This window comes from Prorops nasuta, unplaced genomic scaffold (genome assembly GCF_024137725.1).
Source record: "Prorops nasuta isolate Cenicafe-Biocafe unplaced genomic scaffold, Cenicafe_Pnas_1.2 PNAS00008, whole genome shotgun sequence".
NCBI lineage: Eukaryota > Metazoa > Arthropoda > Insecta > Hymenoptera > Bethylidae > Prorops > Prorops nasuta.
Window position 1 is genome coordinate 7340539 of NW_027116805.1, and position 20339 is coordinate 7360877.

At 42.5% G+C, this 20339-nt stretch overlaps 1 protein-coding gene across 2 annotated transcripts in view; it reads left to right on the forward strand.

Annotated features, from left to right (window-relative positions):
* Positions 1-658: 658 nt before the first annotated feature.
* LOC136775974 (uncharacterized) overlaps positions 659-20339 on the forward strand; it is a 29495-nt gene continuing 9814 nt past the window's right edge. Inside the window, exon 1 of one of the 2 annotated variants that reach the window (XM_066731212.1) lies at positions 659-994. In XM_066731212.1, coding sequence (XP_066587309.1) covers positions 974-994 — 21 coding nt within the window. In that variant the 5' untranslated portion in view covers positions 659-973. The remainder of the gene's footprint in view (positions 995-20339) is intronic. The other variant, XM_066731210.1, reaches the window with a different exon arrangement.

Sequence of the window (20339 nt, forward strand, 5' to 3'; positions counted from 1 at the left end):
AATGCTCCCTTCCGCTTACGCGAAAATCCATCGTCCGCTCGCGCTGACAATATGCTATATTCTACGCGCGATAAATAATGAAAGTTTTAAATAATATGAATACCATTTATAATGGAGCTTTAAACGGGATTTATTAAAACCGGGAGACACGGGTATTCGTGGAAAACCCCTTTGATACTTGAAATATTTCGCTGGAAATGCTCGACTGGAATTCTTTATTTCAAGCGGTGAAAAAAGACGTTACACACACGCATTTTGGTCAATCTTAAATCGCGCAAAATTTAACGTTGAAAAAAAGAAAGGGTTTTCTGGCCAAGAAAAAGTTGATATGAAAATTGGTAAAAAGTCGAGATAGGTTAAATGTGTATATTTTTTTTAAATTTACAATCTAAGAGTATAGGAGTATGAAATATCAAAGGTAGAGGTGGGTATTTGTAGAGAAGACAGAGAAGCTTAGCGTGTGCGAGAAGTGGAGAAGTTGCACGGAGCAAAAATAATTTTAGAACGAGGAGCGGGGAAATATTCTAAAAGTGGAAGAAGCGTGGGGGCCCCTTTGGGCGCTCAGTACGGTCCTGCGTGCCGAAGTGCAGGTGGGCCGAGTCCGGCCGGAGTTAGCCGAGCATCAGTTCGGGGAAACTGAGCGGCGGCGGCTCGACGGCCGACTGTTGTCAGAGTCTCTTCAGTAATGCTTTGCATGGCCAGCCAGTCACAAGCGGGCTCGTCGGTGAGAGTCGATTTCACTCGGAGTGATCGTGTAGTGTATCCCCGACTACTTCGCTGATTAAGCTTCTTCTTGTAAATTTCCCCCCTAACGAGTTATACATCTCTCTGTGCTTTACGCGCGAGACTATTAGAGCCTTCTAGGCTTTGCCAGGGTCCAGATACGTTGAACCGCCTTTTCTCAAGCACCAAATCCACCGTGTATGGTTCCCGAGCGATCCAAGATGCTGTCTTCGGTGCCAGCGAAATAATAATGTGGTGCGACGTTGGTCAGGTGAGTCTCGTGAAGTGAAACAGTTCAATTTACTTAAACGACCAAAATTTCTCTATATATAAAAGCGGTACGAAAGTATAATACCAGGAGAATTCTACGAAGGCTACACTCTTAGCCAACAAGAAAATCTCCTCGCACACTGTGACTCACGGGAATTAATTCACCCATTGTGCCGCGCTCTCCGCAAATCTGGAATATAAAAAAAGCGCTACACGGTTTTTTAAAAACGCCTGTGATGAGAAAAAGTGTGTGACGTATGCTCGCTGTCGGATAATTCGCGAGTATCGACTTTTCGAAAAAGGAATTGGGGGGTTGAGGAAGAAAACAGATAGAGGTAGACATAGAAAGGGCGGATGAGATTCGGAGTTGGGAATTATTTCGTAGTTTTTGGAGAAATCGGTATAGGGAGTTCTCCCGGAGAGCAACGCAGTGTTGGGGATACGAGAATGTTGGGTGCAGTGGGTGGTGGGGAAGGATTCCACCGGGTTGAAATTGGTGGAGAAACAGCGAGTGCCGGCTAAGGAGATTCCGAATGGTTTGGAAGTGTCAGATTTGACGCGTGGTAACCTCGTGTTCAGTAGTTTGAATTCGAAGCGATCCCGCGTTTCCTTGGCCTGGGGGTGGGCGGGGAGGGGGGTTGGGAGAATAGCCTGGCAGTCACCGCGGGTAGAGAAGCCAGGGGAAGGGAGAGACTGGCGACGGTGGGTCGTGCCTCGAAAAAGAGACTCTCTTGCTCTCCCCCCACCCCACCCCCTCCCATCTTCCACTACCTCCTATTCTTTTATTAGAAAAAGACGGATTTATATGAAAAGAACGGAGCATTTTCTCTCCCTCTCTCTCTCTCTCTCTCTTTCGCTCTCCTATTCTCCTTTTTCTTCACTCCTGACCAAAGAACCAACTTTTCCCCCCAATTCTTTTTTTCAAACCTTTCCACATTTTCATAAAATTGCATCAAGAAAATATTTCCGTTTTTCCAATACACACCGAGAAATTTTTACAAAGAATAATTTCAATAATGGACAAATTATTAATAAATTCTACATTCTACTTTTATTCTTTTGCAACTAGTTTATAAATTTACTTAATAAACAAACCCAACTATTAAACGAAAAAATATTACAAATTATGTTTGCAACTACGTAGAGCTTAGAATTCTTCAGAAAAAGAGTTTCGTGTTTTTTCATAATTTTTAGGAGAGTCGTGGGGAGGAAATCTGACGAGATCGGCGAGAGAAATTGAGAGGATGAAAGAAGTGCGGAAATTGGGAGAAAGGGGAGAAAATGTTGAAGTAGCGGTGGCCGGAGGAAACTGTCGGGCAAGTTTGAGGGGAAAGGGAAGATTTTAGAAGAGGGGGGAGGGGATGGAATATGAGCAGCCATCAAGAGTCAGCGTCGCTATGACTACCGCGACGACAACAACTCGCTTTAAGGGATATTTTTACCTTTACTCCGTTTTCCTCAGCCGTAAGAAACGCGAATTCCTCTAATTACCGCCCTTCAACCCGAATTTATCCACCAAAACCAACCTCCATTCTTATGTCATTTTCCTTCCTCGAAAATTTCCACACCAGCAATGTTTCTAAACCAGAAAGGAAACGGATAAAAAAGAACTTAACTCGCACGTAAAAACTCGCAGAGAGCTGCAAGATGGAAAATGGCAGTAGTTCAATTTACGCAACTCTCTTTGGTTAATGAACGGTTTAGCCTGTTTCTCGTATTTACTGAAAATTCGCCAGAAATATTTTACTAGAATCCACAAACGATGAATCGAATTCTAAAACTATAAGTTGTATGAAGAATTTCTGTGAATCGACGTACTTTCTCTAAACTCAGTGTTGCTCGAAACGTTTAATAGACCTTGCATATATTTTAGTTGTAAAGCTTACTAAATTCTGCTGAAGATTTGCTTGGAATAATATCAATTGTTTCTAAAATAAAAATTATATTTTTTTATAATAATATAATTTTGGCGGGAATATATTTTATCAAAATATTAAAAAATCATGCGAATGGAATATAGAAATATGAAGATTTTGAGAAATGCAACAAATTGCGATACTATCCTCTTACCGTCGGAACTTGGCGTATTCCATTCCAGAACGATGTTGCATCTAAAACCTATGAAATTTGAGAAAAAATCCGGATGTAGACTAAATTTCGAAAAATTCTCATAGCTCACACCGAATATAACGAAATAAGATAATAATGACGAAGAAAGAATCAGCTTCGCCTAAAGAAAAAGTTTAGTTGAACGATAAGGAAAATTGATGTTTTCAGTTATGGCTAATTTCTAATAACGCGTAGCTTTTGTAGATTTTTCGGCAGTGGGCCTTGGTAAAATATCGTGCACTCTGCAGTGTCAATTTTCCTCTCGATACCTATTAAGTTATCGAGAGTCTAGATCTACTAATATACTCTTATAGCTTTCACGTAAGCAAAAAATGAGAAAATCCAAAGAATTTTCTCTTAGAGCCGTGACAAATCCGAAAAATTACCCCATACATACTCTAAATAATCAATATAATTTTTCTAAAATAAAAATAAAAAATGGAAATTTCTGCATAAGAATAAATATATGATAAATATTGTCACTCCAATATTTATGTTTATATAGAAATAAAATCCGACATAAAGTTTATTATTATTAAAGATAAACATTTGATAATACTATACGAGATGAATTTTTCTTTATCGACGGGTAATTAATGGACAAGTTGAGTTGGTAGTAGTGAGATGGAGCTTTTCATCCATTATCCGGGGAGAGTTTGTTTACGTTACAGATTCGATTTGGAACTCTTACCGGTCGAAATTCGCTTTTATCGCTCGTCATATCGGAAGGCTGATCTGTCAATAGGCCACTTCCATTCATAAATTCGTCTGTGCGTTCGCATACTCTGAAAAGCACGTGGTGTTTGAGCCATGCGTCACGCTCCTCGACGTGATTTACGTGCCGGCCCCGTTTTCCACGCACCTCCTTCGTACGTAAACTCCACGCGCACGCAAATACAACCGTCGCACACAGCCACACTTATTACTGTATTGCCGAACATCACTCAATACCCGTATAGCACCTTGCCACTATATTTTCGCTCCAGCAAACTCTCAAAGTCTAATCTCCCTCCTTGGAACGTAAAAATTACACAAAGTTAAACATTGAAGATATCTGAGAGACTCAAAAACATTTCTATTCATTCAGCGATTCCTCGAAAAAATAATCGAAAAAGCTTTTATTAAGAGACTCGAATGCTTTCGAGAGTACCACGAATTCGAGGCCTCGGATGTTGCCATAGATTTCGGAGAAATTGCTGGAGAGTAGGGGCAGCTCTGGTTTGTTGTGATGCTCGATTTACGCGAGGATTGGTGCACGACTTATTACTAATATCTCATTGGGTTGTTTCCCACCCAGCAAGTCCCCTCGGCTGCTCATACACTCAGTCGTTGCACGTATCTCGTGCATTGGTTTGTTTACGTTCGACTAGAAGCGTGCTGGCATCGTGCTAAGCGTCCTCCGCCACCTATGGAAGAAAGTATAGAGTCTTGGCGTGATAAAAACGCTCTTAATTTTCACGAGGCGATAATATACCAACCTCACCAGAGTTTGGATGATATAAACAGTGTAATAAAATAAATATTGGCCGTCACTTGCATTCTTGTGTGGTCTGTGGGTGATTAGACAGGAATACCTGCTCATGATGAGGTAATAACTTGATAGGTAAGTGAACTGGGCTCAATAAATCAGTAGGAAGACATTAAGCCGAGCAAGTAAAACAGAGAAACCGAGACAGGGTTATAAATCAAGCGATGTTGGGAAAATCAGGGCAGGGGGTCTTCGCACAGATTAGTGGTGAAGAGAATAAGAGGGTGAGGGGGGGGGGGGGGGCCAGTAATAAAAGCAGTAAGGGCTTCCACCTAAAGAAATTTCCGGGGGAGAGGGTAAAGGGTGTCCTTTTTAGAGTTGGAATGTCAGTAACCTGCATGACACCTGGGCTTTTCTTGAGAGGGACCGCAATGAACGACAGGTGCCATTATGACGTTTTCATTCTCGTTTGCTATGGCTATTAACACGGTGGGCGTGAAATTCGCAGTCCTTCACAAAGCCTTGCGTAATCTGCCGGATTACTTCCCTACTCCAACCAGTAATAGCGGACCTTCCTCATGATTTACCGAATTTATCGCTGAATGCGACTCCACCATTATTGGCCTTAACCTACCGCAATTATCTACTTGTGAATGAACCTGTCTGGACTCTCCTTCTTTTCACCGTATCCCCACCATTCCTACTCTCAAATTTATTCAATTCCACAGTTCGTGTAAACAATCCTCCCCACTCCTAATCTCCTTTTTCGGACGTTTTAAATCTGAGTTTTTCAGCGTTACTCGATAACGCGAGTTGAATTTCGCTATTTGAGGTTAAAGCGGTCGAGCTATGAAAAATTTGGTTCGACGAAGGTATATTTTTTATATCGATATATATATATAATATTTATATAATTGGTAATTATCTTTATGATGCGCTCGTTTGATAGCACAGGGTGAGCTAGTTTTCGCTTAGCAAGAGTATTCCACAGTGAAATCAGTAGTAGCGTAGGGGTTGAAGAGAGGGCTGCGGTATTTATCAGCCCCAGCCGCTCCCGCAGATGTACCGGTGCTTCCGTAAGTTATCGTAGCCTCGGTACAAGCCGTCAGCCGGAACATGGAGAGGAGAGAGCAACAGCTGACAATATCGACGTGAACGGTACACAGCGGTTTATGTGCTTTCTACGCTCGGCTGAGAACGTGCTCTCGTATTTGTGTGTATACTACGCAACCAGTAAGCGAGTATAATATACGGGTGTACGTGAAGACACACGTGGACGAGGCCCGAGAGAAAGAGAGAGAGAGAGAGAGGGAAGTGCGTCTCCCCTTTGGAAAATGAGCCGATGATTCGCTGATCTCTCCTGCACTTTTTGCTCCACCCAGAGAGGTGGGAAGATCCTGAAAACACAACAATCTTCTAAATCCCCAACCCACACGCTGGTGCAAACTTTGCGCAAAACAACGTTTTATTAACAAAAAGTTTGCTCCATCGATCTTCGCCAGAAAGCAATAAGTGGAATGGCTACTGGTCAACGGTATATTAAAAAATTTAAAGGATTTATCTTGTAAATTCAGTTAAGAGTCAAACTCCACCGGAAGGTTATCCGGGGAAACGAGGTTAGGTTGATCTTGGGAGTACGAAGCGATCGCTACTGATTGGATCGACGAACGAGCGGCTTTTGACCGAGTTGGAAGGATCAGGTAGAGTAAACAAAGGAAACACGTGCGGGTTGACCGTGAATGAAGGCAATTTGCGTACAAGCGGTAACAGTTGACACTTCCCCCTCCCCACGGCAAGAAACGCGAGAGAAAATCGTTTCTAAAAGAGTCCAGGAATTCCTCGAACACACGCGCACGCGTTAGAGAGAGAGATGAAAACATAAACAAAGCATTTCTAGGGCAAAGCTACCGGCTGTAAACTCGATATTCGCCGGAAATATGTCAACACACATTTGACTCCGCGTGTACGGCTGAATGGTAAATTCGCAAACACACAGACACGTTTGCATGTGGACTGGTGAGTGAGAGGAGGGGGAGGGGGAGGGTGACACACGACAACAAATATAAATCCGTACAATACGCTGCAGGGATGAATACAAATTTTGCGCTTGTGGGACTTGTATGCGCGTTTGTGTGTGTTTGCATGAACGCGTTTATGTGTGAGATTACGTGTGTGCGTACAGCGTGAAGTTGTGCGAAGAAATGCCCGACCGGACCTCGGAAGATCACGTGCTGCGCATAACTTACATTCCCACCACTCCTTTCGGTAGCACGTGCTCTGGCCTGGCTCAGTGTCTCGCTCTTTTTTATTCTCTTTCTCTCCTAGCCTTCGATTCCGCGATTCGGTTCGATCTTAGTCAGTCTCAGTCGCGGCCGTGACAGCTGCCTCTTCGCTACCTCCGCCACGAACGCTCTAACCTAACATGTAGCTGTCGCGCGGCCGTTAACTTTAGCTTTCTTCGCTTCAACCGTGTATACATCTTGTGCTTTCAATAGAACTCTTCTTTGTTGATCTTGCACGCCGTAGAAAGTACAGCTATGCGAAAAAATTATTTATTGTATATTCTATTCCCCTACACACAGTTCCCTCGCTCCGTTCATAACCTCGTGTACCGAATACATCAGAGTCGATGCTTTACGGTCAAGTTTCAGTCGTACGAGATCATCTTGCGAACTGGGTTCTGGAGATGGCGCGTTAAAATTCGATTTGCGGAGGTTTAGGGAGGGGGGGGGGGGAGCACGTGATTGGATCAGAGCGTGGACTGGGTGGGCATATCGCGAGTGATTTTACGAGCGATCCCAGGCAAAGTTGAGAGGCGAGGTAGAGAGAGAGAGAGAGAGAGAGAGAGAGAGAGGGCGCGTGGGGTCTTTGGCTCTCTCGCGTGACAAATAGATCGCCACGTGGTATGTCCCGGGTCATCCCTCCTGCATTCCGACCATCCGTAAACTCCCGCGCCTACACACAGGTGGCACCGCCATCTCCGCGACTACGGATAGGAACGTACAAACCCCCGTTGGGTGCAGCGGAGGGGGATACCCGCGTGTTTATCATATGCAAATTCAAGCCGGCGCACCGTGCACGAGAGCGAGACGGAGACAGCAGATCCTAACGGCACGATGCAGGAGATATCGGCTCTCCATTCAGTAACAAATGCATTCCGAGCGTGGCCCTCGTGTTGACAACAACTCCTGCCACCGCTCTTTCCGTTACTCGTGCTCCTACAACTCTGATCGACCATCGCTGAGCTCCTAGCTCCTCGACATCCTTCTACGCATCTACTCTTACTCCTAGCTTGATCAATCCTAATTTTCTTTAATATATACAATTTTTACTCGATGTTTCACTGATAATTATTATTCCTATAATCACACCTAAAACACTGTAATATTATTGATTTTTCGTTGTCTTTGAACAGGCATGTAAACATTTTTTAAATTAGTCAATTGGTATATTCATATATCGACTACAAGTACATGATTTTAAATCGACATAAAAGAGATGAGAAATCATTGTGTTAATAATTTATTTCCTTCCCAACCCTTCCCTGCAACGATAATATAATATTTGTTATGTACATTAAATTTAGGAGCTAGTAAGTATTTTTTCAAGATATTCAGAGTAGAGATTTGGCGAAAATTATGCTTGAAATTGATTTAGGTTTGTTGTTCATAAAGCGAGGACGAGAATAGTTGGAGATTGAGATTGGATCGAGTTGAATCACGTGGTTTAGTTAGCTCGGCCGGCAGCAGATGGCAGTAGCCGACGGCGCTGAGTCGCGTCGTGCGAAAGGACGTCCTCGCACGTACACAAACACGATGCACGTAAACAAGAACCTACACAGACGTACTTACGGCCTGCTTATTTACCGTGTGTGAACGACGAGTACTTGCGCAAGAATTCCTCTCGATCCTCGACGTATACACGCGGCCGCTTTTTTCGATCCTACACACACCGAACCAAGAAGCGTCTATGAAACACAGTTGTGTTTACGACTGCTTACTTCTTCATCTTCTTCTTCAAACATCAGTCTCTATATTTAATTTTTCCTCATTTGCTAGAATTCTTTTGACTCTCCAAATGATTCGTCTCGCAATAACCTAACCGAGTCTCGACCAACGACAAATTTACAAGCTATGCGTGTCAGTGGAGTTCATAAATTATTATTGTAAATAAGAGAACAGATATTTTCATTCATTTTCTTGGTACTATTTGATCGAGATGTTTCTCAACGTACAATCATTGGATATTCATTGAAAGATAATAATATGCACGTGAAAAGTATGAATGGGTTTTTATTCGGGCTTTGAAAGGAAAGCAAATCGCAGGTGGATTTCTGCTCGTCGTTGATTTATCGTTTTGAGGATCTAGGGTGGGAGTTTTTGATCGCGTCGAGGATTAAGCAACTGGGTATGCACCACCTTGGTCGTAACCGTCGGGCACCTTGCCGACGTCGACGACGTTGCCGTCGCCGCTCGATAAACTCCAGCCAAGTTTCGCATCGATCTGAGAAAAATTCACCGCCCGATGGCGCGACGCTTTTTTAAACCTAAAGTCCGTTTCAAAGTTTTAACCCTATCTCGAAATACGAGTGACTATTGATCACTCTCGATATATCGCCTTTCGTCTTCGCAATAATATCATATAAATAAGAGGGAAATTTATTAAACTGTAAAAATTAAATAAAAATAAATATTTTTAATTTCAATCTCTAATGGAAGCTCTCCCCCAAGCGCTAGGCGTTAATCTAAGATTAGTGTTTTGAGGCTGACTGGAGAATATAAGCGCAATAAAAGTTGTCTTGTAGGAGCGAAGGTCGCGTCAGACTCCAGTTTTTCTCAAAGCACGTCATCCAGGAAGAAAACGCTGCAAGATTGCATAATCCAGCGCGGTTTCTCTCCTCGCTCGGGGCTTTTACAACTCCGCCATGCTTTTTTGCAGCTTTTCATGCTCATCCACGGAGTCCCGTGAGTTTCCTCGCACACACGCGCGCGCACAGCGTAGTGAACTACCTCGAAGAGAGGAAGAAAATATCCGCCCCCTCCAAAAATTATATTCAACCACCTTCGCGGTGCTCGAGCGAAACTGCCAGGGGCGTACAAAAATTTCAGGGGCCCTGAAAAAAAATTGTTTACATTTATAACTAACAAATAATGGCTGTAATGTCAAGATCCTTTTTGAGTATTTTATAGGAATATAGAATGAAGAATCCTGGTGGAACGGAGTCAGTGTCCTTTAAGTGACTTAGGCGCGTGCGCGCGAATTGACGGTGAAAATTCTCGTCGGCGGATGGGGGTGGGTGGGGATAATGGAGAAACGTGGGGGAGCGTGTTATACATGGAGATCGAGCTGGTGCGCGAGTGTGTGGGTGTAGAGGTGATGGCGGAGAGGGGGGAGAGTGTGGGTGGAAAGTAATAGGACATTGGCGCCACTACGGCGGGTTCGCGAAGTACAGCCACGTGCTGCTATCGAACGAACCCCCGACCACCCCCTCCACACCACCACGCCCACCCTATACACGCGCTGCTTCGTCTATAGCGATTTATACACACGCCTCGCACACGTATACGCGATCGACTCACACCAACCTAGCTACGTAACTGGCTGTGTGAATACCAGTTATACACACACACACACATACGCACATATATATTTACGCTTATTCACTAGTTTTCTTCGATGTCTCTCGTATATTTATGTACTCGCACACTAATACATATACATATATCAGTTATTTGTACGAGTGTGCGTGTACTTTAGATTATTTCGTGTATATTTGTAATTCGTAGATGAGTGTATACGAGCACTTTCCACGCGAGTATTATATACATTCGTATAATTGTGAGGCTCTTGCTTGTGTGAGTGCACGCGAGAGCCCTGCATCGGGTCTCTCGCGTGTTTCTCGCTCGTGGACGTTCGTGCGTATTCGTATATACTCGCATTTAGTCGGATACAGTCGTGTCGAACATTCTGCCCGTACTTATATCACGCGTATTCCCGTGTAGAATCCACACATCCACACTGGAACACCTGCGGATTTGACATTTCGCGCTGAGATGTTTATTAACAACTTACCAATCATCTTGCGTAGTGTCCAGATTACTCACTTTAAGATTTTTGTTTCTTTTATATATATATATATATATATATGTATGTATGTATGTGTATGTATATACCCCCCTCCCCCTCTGTCGTCCATTTTTCAAACTTCATTTATCGATCGTCCCTCCACGTTTTAGATTTTTTGAAATTTTTCTAACCTAGTTCGACTGCTTCCAAAGAATTCTTCATTTGACTTGATTACTGATAAGAGTTTCTGCTTAATTTCATGTTTTTGCCTTTTGATTAGACTAATACACCTTCATCAGTGGTTTTATTCCACGAATTCTCTTTACTTTTGGAAATATTACCGCGATCGAGTGTAACTTTGGAATAAGGCTCCGGTATTATAGCCAGATGAGAGAGTTCACTCTTCAAGGTAGGCTGGAGGAATTTTCAAGGTACACGCACACGCGTGCATACGTGCGTTCACATCCTTTGAAACCAGTTCCACATGGATGCGAGGCCTCCGCGTCGTTCTTTCGAATCAAACGATCTCGCTCCTCTGTCTCTTTCATTCGCAGTATCTCACTCTCTTTTTCGTTCTTCGTTTTCCTTCTCAAGGTAACCACCATAAGATACCTAATTTTTCCCTATTATTTATTTTTCTTCGCCTCTAACGTGCGTATATACCCATAGAGTACCAAATGAATTAAAGACATCTTTTAGACGTCTTTTTATCAATTAGATGGCTAAAACATGTCTATAAGACAACTTTTAACCAAGTGTACTGCATGGATATCTCTCGACTATTAAGCGGCAGAAATTCACATGCTGCAAAACTCATAGAGACTTGGCAACTATTCTGTGACGAGGTGCTTCTCGATGAGAAAATTTACGCCGTGAATATAGTCAAAGTTTGAATCTCCCGGTTAAGAGATTCTCGTTTTTTCCCACGCGAGAGATAGCATATCAGTGTGAGAAGGGAGTGAGGGAGACAGAAAGGACAGGAGAGAGACATCAAAGCCATGTGGAACCCGCGAGAGAATGTTTGGACACTTGCCGTCGCTTACCGATGTAACCTTGTAATTGCCGACGCGATCCACCAATAATTGCACTCGGAAATATCGTCCAAACAACCCTTTCTCCACCAAAACCTTTTTTTTCCGCTCGAAAAACAAATATTCTAGCATATCCCACTTTTATTGATCGATATAAACATCTCGTTAAGAAGCTGAAGGCACATGACTCGTTTTGTAAAATAAAGAGTGAAATAGGGTTCTTTTTTTCAATTGCCGCAGCTGGAATTCTAGTTAATTTGCTCTGAAATTGTCTTATCTCTGTCGTTCGTCAAATTCCTCGCCCTTGAGTCCAACCACCTTTTGATCAGTGACGTATGTAAACGAAAGACCCACGCTGTGAATTTTCTTTGTTTTTCGTCCTCACTACTGTGACGCACCAGATCGGATAGTTATGAAATATAGGTGTAAAGAAACGAAGATTGCCCTATAAGGCATAATTTTCGATTTTCCGGACGAGAATCTCGAGAGTTTTCGAGGTCCCAGCGAGTACAGGCGAAAGAACGCTCGCTGCGTTAGTCGCGACGGGGAGAGAAAATCGAAGATCATGCGGGGGGACGTTACTAAAGGGACAAAGGGGAAAGAGAAAAGTGTGAGGAGGTTAGATGGTTAAAAGAATAACGTTAAAAGTGAAAATGAAGATGGGTGGATAAATAAATAATGAAGCAGGGAGTATTTTGCATGGTCGAAAAATCCATATTATATTAAAAAGCGAGGTTCTCTCGGTCGAGCCGAGCTGTACGCAGAAGCGCAGACCGCGCAGACAGAGAATACAGAGGGGGGAGTGGTGGGGATGCAAGAAGTTGAGGAGGGGGGTGATGACAAGTACGAGGTGGAGTAGCGGTGGGGAGAGCGGTAGAAGGCAGAAGAGGAGGGGGTAGAACGTGTCGGACAAAGAGGGACAGGCATGGGGCGTTGCTATGGCAACTTGTGGCAACGTGGGGGCGGTGGTGGAAGAGGAAGAAAAACAGAACGTCCAACGGAAAGACAGAGAAAGCCCAGTTAGAGCGGGATGCGAGGATCTACCAGACAGATATAAAGGAAATATGTGTGTATACAATATGTATACGTTTGTATATAGTATACATTTATATTATATGTACGATGCTCGCATACACACAGCGATAGCCAACATTGGTGAGAAAATATTATATAAAATTTATTCACCAGTGTCGAACGAGAAACTCGCATAGAGGGACTCGTATACGCGCAGGTTCCTAGAGAAAATCCTAACTAATTATAGTCGCAGTTGTGGATAAAGAAAATATCACTATAGAAAATGGGCGGGAGAGTGGTGGCTGGATTGATAGAAGGGTGATGGGGGAGGGGGGGGGGGGAGACAGAAGGCAGCCAGTGCAATCAACCTGAAATCCACTGACGGTGGTAATACTACCCTGGAGTCGGGCGTTTTATGCTTTTCCATACCTGCTAACACCCCGAATCTAAAACTCTTCTACTAGCTATTACACGATTCCTTACGCAAGTGAAAAATAAATTTTACGTGATATATATATAATTAAAGCAAAATAATCAGACTCGTTTTTGTAAGTAATTATCGAAAGCTGTAAAACAACGCTTAAAAAGGCGTGATAATTTTTTTAAAACGTTCAAAAGGTTCATTTGGTCGCTGTGTATGTTGATCAAGATATTGGGGGGGGGGGGGGGTGCATAAAATAAATAAAGCAGAAGGGATAGGAATTTGATTGGAATTTCAAATCGTGGAAAAAGACGCGGTCATCGATTTGACTCGTTGTTATCGCTGTAATTGTGTGACGCGTTGAGGTCGTCTGGGAGGCGAATAAGAGCTACCGTAGTGTGGGAGGGGCTGAGATGGGTGGAGGGTAGAAAAAAGACAGCACGAAATTGCGAGAGATTAGATGCCGGCTACCAGTAACGAGACTCGGTCGGTAAAGCTCTCTTATCTACGGGTCTGGAGGTGGCTCGCATTTGTTTTTCATTCGATCCCGGGAACTCGACGATGACCCTCGTACTCTCTCACGTATCTGCTGGATGACTGCGCGCGATGCGACGCTAAAAAATATCCCGACCAATAAACACACGACTCCCCGCTCTCTGACGATCTTTTATAGGTTAGCTACAATAATATTCTAACTTATCGAGATTTCTCGCCGAGCAATTTGCGTCGTAGACCATCTCCTAGCATAGAAAAAAATATTTCCTAACGAATAGACAACGTGTTTTCGAGTGGAGAGAATTTTTTTCGTATTGTATAAATAATATAAAATGTAAGCAGTAGCGAGGGTGTTGGGTTTTCGTTCTCGAGGCTGGTATAAGGCGCAGTTGCTCTATTCTCCTGCTGGAACCAGTTTTCCTCCACGTATTGGATGGACAGAGATGGCGAGGAGAGTCAGCGAGTAAGAGAGAGAGAGAGAGAGAAGAGACTGACGCACGCGGAGCAGGGAGAGGCACACGCACATACACATGTGCACGCACGACTCCGATGGGAAGCGCACACACTCACAGCGTGCACGTTAGCTAAACTAGAAAGTTGCCTCGGCTGACATAGAAGAAATCGTGGCCGAGCCACGTTAGAGCCTTTCGAATTTCAAGCGATATTTTTCAAGCTTTAAATCGGCAAAAATATCCTCCCAATGTTATATCGGCGAATCCCACATATTGAAACAGATGCGAAGATAGCACTGTGAACAGACTTGGAATAATTTATACTCGATAGCGTTGCAACGAAGCTCGAATAGCTACGTTGAAAACGGTACAGAAAAAAACTGGCAAAACAGTTATTCTAGCAAGTATTTTCTACATTATTTATATGAAAACATAAAAATGGCTCGTGTACCATAATTGGCGCGTTTTAGACTTTTTTCGAGTTGAAACCGGCAGGTTTTAGAAGGAATCTTTTTGTTCGAGAGAGAGAGAGAGAGAGAGAGAGAGGGGGGGGGGGGGAGTTGGGCGGGGGCAGTGAGTCATATTTTCGCTGCCGCTAAAAACGTCTTGCGGGGCTCCAGCGAGATTTGGAGGTTAGGAGGTACGTGGTTTGAGGTTAGGTCCGGTGAAAAGTGCAACCCTGGGCAGGGGACAGCCCTATTGGAGTAGAAAGTCCGGAGATATTTGCTCGGGATCGGGCCGAGGCTCGAGAGCGTGGGTATCAGCACGGAACGGAGTCTACGACGCATCGAGCGCGGCGTTGCCACTTCTCGCCTCCCTCTCTCACGGACCGTCTCACCGCGTTGCCGGATCTCACTGGCGGGAAAACTGGGTTTCGAAACGGACTCTGCTGGGAATCGCTCGCTCTGCGGCCTCCGAAACCCATATTTTCCCCGTGTAAAATCTACCTTCCACCTTTCTCTTCAATTTCCACCCTCCGATATCAATTTAAACAAACACAACGCTCACCTTAATTTCCACGCCTCGTAACCCGTAATTTTATCAAGCCAAAAAAAACTGTGAATAAAGAATCTAGTCTGTAATAAAACTTGTATGGTTTTAATTTTTTTTATTCACTTTACGCTTTTCCTGTTCGCAATACAGTATCTCGATCTCTGCAGTATTGTAAGAAATTAATAAATAGAGTGATTAGGAAAAGTAGAAGAGGCTGTCGTTAGGGTTTCGTGCGCAAGTCGAGGACTTTGAAAATAGAAAGGCCCGCCACTTTGAAAATAGGCTTCGAAATATGCGTCTCTCCCTCCTCCTTTCTTGTAGGAGGTGATGAAGGAGTGGAATAAGAGGGGGGGGGGAGGGGGGGGGAGCGACTGTTATAGACGAACACGGCGCGTCGGCGTCGCGTTAAAAATAACAGCGAAACGTCGAGGCTCGGCCAATCCTCGGGGTCTGCGTCGCGATGCCGACGGGCCAGCCTTGAGCAGCCGAAAAACCCTGAAAGCCTCCATGGAACCAACGGCCATTTGTCGCGATATCGTTATTGTTGCTGCTAGGCTTCCCCCTCCCTGCGTCCCCTGTAAGAGAAAGCTTCGACTTACTCGACATAACCTAAAACACATTATTATTATTATATTATTATTTCTATAAAAGCACACATGGAAATAAATAATTCGGCAAGAAAATATTAATTCTTACGCCATCCGAAAAGCAATTAGGAATGATCCAAAGGAAGCAGAAGCTTCCAGATAAAAATGCAAATTGATACATCAAACGGAGGATAAAATTTGAGAATCGAGAGTAGCTCTGCAGTTTCGGTGGATTTGGTTTTGACGGGGACGACGATGGTCTTCCGAAAGCATTTTATTGGCCCGCGGGACTCGACCGAAGGTTATGGCGAAGTAGAAAAACACAAGTTGAGAAAGAGCGAAGGAAGCCTCGGTATCTCGCACACCAATACACAAATTCGACTTTCACGAGACGACCGTCCTCTCATCGTAACCTTGGCGAGGAACGATCGCGCGCGCGGCCCGACGAATTTTATTTTCGTACTCCCGGCCCCACCAACTCTCGTCGAACCCGCCCGTTCACAGATCCAAATGGAAAATACTGATCCACGCGTTCATTAACCATTCTTGCGTTATTTCCTCCTGGATTTTCCATTATTCAACCGTTTTTCTGGCTTCGCAACAAAAATCTCACACCTTTTTTTTACCAAGCTTTTTCTCGTTCAACGTTTTTAGGTTAGGAAATCGAGTGGGGCGTGCGGAGTGGGGGCATCGAAGGTCCCTCTCGCTCTTTTTAGTCGCGTCCCGTTGCTTCTTTCTTTCTCAATTGGAAATTTTCATCGGAGGCACGCGCCGCGCGAACTTGCTTACCACGAATTCGCTGACAACAACTTTTTAGGCGCAGTGTCGAGTTATTCGATTTACATTTGCCTCGCCAAGCTCAACGCTTCTCGATAATTCCTACGAATCGTTCTAGGAATTCTCGCTTTGTTTTCTCTTTTAACTTTTGTATCCTGCGTTGGCGACCGAAGTATTATTGTCAGCTGAGTTGATACACTTTATTATTCAACCAATAATGAAGCTTAATGTAAAATATTCTTTCCTCCATAAATTCTTTCAACGATCCACGATCGTTATTGGGTTATCTTGAAATTTAGGTTGTTCTTAGCTGCTTTACGTAAAGGCTAGCAGCTACTAGTTTTCTAGGAACAATGGAATAGAAAAATAATTCACAGAGAAAAGAAGTTGAGATATTTGGTGAAATTGATTAGTAGTGATTCGTACTCTAAATATTTTCATGGTAATCCCCCTACTGATCGTAGAAATTTGATACGATTAGCTCGAGACTGTTTATCGCAGGGCGATAGTGTCGATAAGGAGGAATTCTTCGACACAAATTAACGACCGCTTAGCAATACGCGAGTTCTGTCGATGTGTCAGAGGCTGCAATGTATATATATATATATATCATTAATAAATAAGAGTTTAAAGTGTATTTGGATCAAGTTTATTGGAATCGCGTGATATGGGATTTATTTTTGGAATAGAGGTGGGACCTAGAGGTTGCAGGAATAGGCTAGTCGCCTAAGGATCAGCAGGACGAGGCTGCGAGGGGTACGCGCGAGGTCGTTGAATCCCATTTGCGGTACTTCCTAGTCCTCAGTAACACGGGACCACATTGAACGGACCACCTAAAATCTGAGAATAACCCAAATGCATTCAACTCTCGAATCCACCCCACCCCCATATATATCCTCCCTTTCGCTGAGGTCAGATATTTCAAATGAAAAAAAAAAACGATTCCAGAAAATATTGCGAAATTACCTTATTAATTTTTCATCTGATTCGATTAAAATATTTTATACCTTTGTTTATAAAACTTTTTATTTGTTTTTATTTTAAATCGTTACCGCGAATTTTCTTTGTTCGACGGAAGAAAATTTTACAGAATACAAAAATCATGTCATTGAGGAAAAACTGCTAAAAAATCCTTATCAATTTTTTACTTGGCTGCATAAAATATACTGTAGGTATCATAAAATTGATAGAAGATTTTTAGTCCAAATCGTTCCTTTGAATTTTCTTTGTTATGGATGGGAAGAAGTTTTATAGGATGTGAAAATTATTTCAAGAAAAAATTGCGAAAAATTCCCTATCAATTTTTCACTTGGATCCAATAAGATATAATGTATCATAAAAATCGTAGATGATTTTCGGTTTAAAACGTTTCTTCGAATTTTCTTTGGTAGGCGAGAGAAATTTTACAGAATTAAAAAATTATTTAAAAAAAAAATCTTCTGAAAATTCCTTAATAATTTTTCTCTTAGATTCATTAAAATATAATGTACCATAGAAGTGATAAGCAATTTTATATGTTTTTAGCCTAAATTGTCCTTAGGATTTTTCTTTGTTCGGAGGGAAAAATTTTACAAAATACAAAAAAATGTTAATCGTAAGACGAGGTTCGATGATTCGAAGAAGGAAAATAATGAGAATGTTAGAAGAGTTTCGATTTGGTGAGTCGGGTGAAATATTGTAACGAGGAGGCAGAGAGTTCTGGTTTCTTGCGTAGAACCACACCTTTCACCAGGGTTTGCTAGGCTAGGCCAGCTAGACTAACAGTAAATTCCTCCTCCTCCTCCTCCTCCTCCTCCTCCTCCAAACCACCTCCGCGAGACTTCTTCCTCGGCCCCGTGCCCCATGGAAACTCTTAGTCACATTTGCCGCTCCGTTCACCACGAAATTTTCTACCACTTCAACGCGCTCCAGAAAGCAAACCTAATTTTTCCGAAAAACCAATGAAAATTACCAGCTCTTCTTCCATTATTTCTTGACAATTACATTTTTTATAGATCAATTCCAAAAATTAATTATACTTAGAGAGGTAGATAGCCACACAGTGATAGAGCTCTCTATTATTTCAGCACTTTCAAAAATCAAAGGAAATTTTTGGAAATAAATGCAATAAAAATTCCCACCTTGTTTCTCTTCTCCCGACGATTCACCGTTAAGCATTTAATTGTTTTGTAGACTAATTAAAAAAAAGCAGTAAATTCAGTAGTAGCCTAGGAGTGATAGAAATGGGAGGATACTATTCGGCACACTTGGGCAAATGAGAGAATCTCTCTTGCATCCAGCATCCTCCTAGGCATCGCTGGGACTTAACGGCTTCTGCCTTCTTGAACTCTCGAAGCGTCTGCAATTAAACATTATATGCACCGGATAACTGTATATCCCACCACTTTGACGAAACCCCACAGTTTCTTTGAGAACCCGCGATATCTCGTTCCAGATCTTGCGTTGTTCGCTGAATTTTCACGCAGCACTGCGTATCGATGGTAGGAAAACTCGGAAAACCTGAAGATTTTCATCGTGGATGATCGATATGATAAAATAAGTTCACAGTAAAGTAGAGGAATATGTAGGAGAATTAGTGTGCTGGATAGACAAGTGGAAAAGAAACAAAAGTAAAAACAGAGGAAGACTACAGGGGGATGATTAATAGAAAAAGGGAAGCTTACCGGGGGAAGAGATAGAGATGTTGAAGAAATGGAAAGAACGTGGAAAATGGTGGGGGAAGGGAGCAACTCAGTCGCCTGAACGATTCAGACAAAAGCGAATGGAACCCTAGTTCCATAAAGGGCTCTAACCCTCGGTAGGCACGAGGGATTCTCCACCCTGGACCCAACAATGCAGTCCCTCAACCTACAGCAGCCCCCTCATACCCCACCCAATTTACCTTACCGATCTCATCCCCAACCATCCAACCTTTCAGTAATCCAGCGTTTAACCAGCCTGCAAGATTACTGCAAACTTCTAGAATCTTCCTTTTTTTCAATTATTTATTTGATTCCAATGTTACTAATTTTGCCTGGTACCACAATCATCTATTATTTCCTTATCTTGTTTACAATAAAGAACAAATAAATTTTCTAAAAAATATTGTTAAATTTTTATAAATATAGAATAATTTTACTAAGAATTTTCATTTTTATAATATTGTTTATAGGAGTGATGGTTGTGGATAGTTTCGTTCTTGGAATATTGAATTTATTAATTATTTTGTCAGTGGAATTTTGCATAATTGCTATATCCTAAAAATTTTGGGATAAGGATATAGAGAATCGCGCGATGGTTGATATTTTTAATTGGTTTTACGAGGATGGATCGTGGGGTTTAGGATCGAGGAGAGTGTGGTATAGGATGCAAAGGTGTCCATTTGTACGAAATGATTTTTTGTGGATTTTAAAGGTATTAAATTTTGTGGAGAGACGTTCCTGTTGGTTGAGAGTCACTGGTAGGTCGAAAAGATCTAGGCCCGGTGTGTCAGTACCCTCGTCAGTCCATTTCTACCTGGAAACCGGGGCCCCAGGTACGAGGGACCCGAAAATATCCTTATAGTCCCTTACCGAAATCTTTCAAAGTCCTTACCGACGCAGGGATCCCGGTCCCTCACACAATTTTCCCAAAGACCCTAAGGATTTCCCGAAAAGACGTCTAAAAGGAAACCGTCCTGTAATAGTCCATGAAAACCTGTGGAAATTTATGAACCGTCGACTACTAAAAATACGACATTTTTCAGTTTCTTTAAATTTAAAGTTAAACTTTTAGAATTTAACTTATAATTTTATTCAGTTTATCCAATAGTCCTGTGGACAATTTTTGTACTTAGATTTATTTCTTGGAGCTATTTTAAATAGTTAAAAATAAAAATAATTTTTTTTAGGAATTTTGATTTTTTACAATGATAATAAATTTTGGAAGCGAATGATGTAGGAGGTTGAGCTTTTC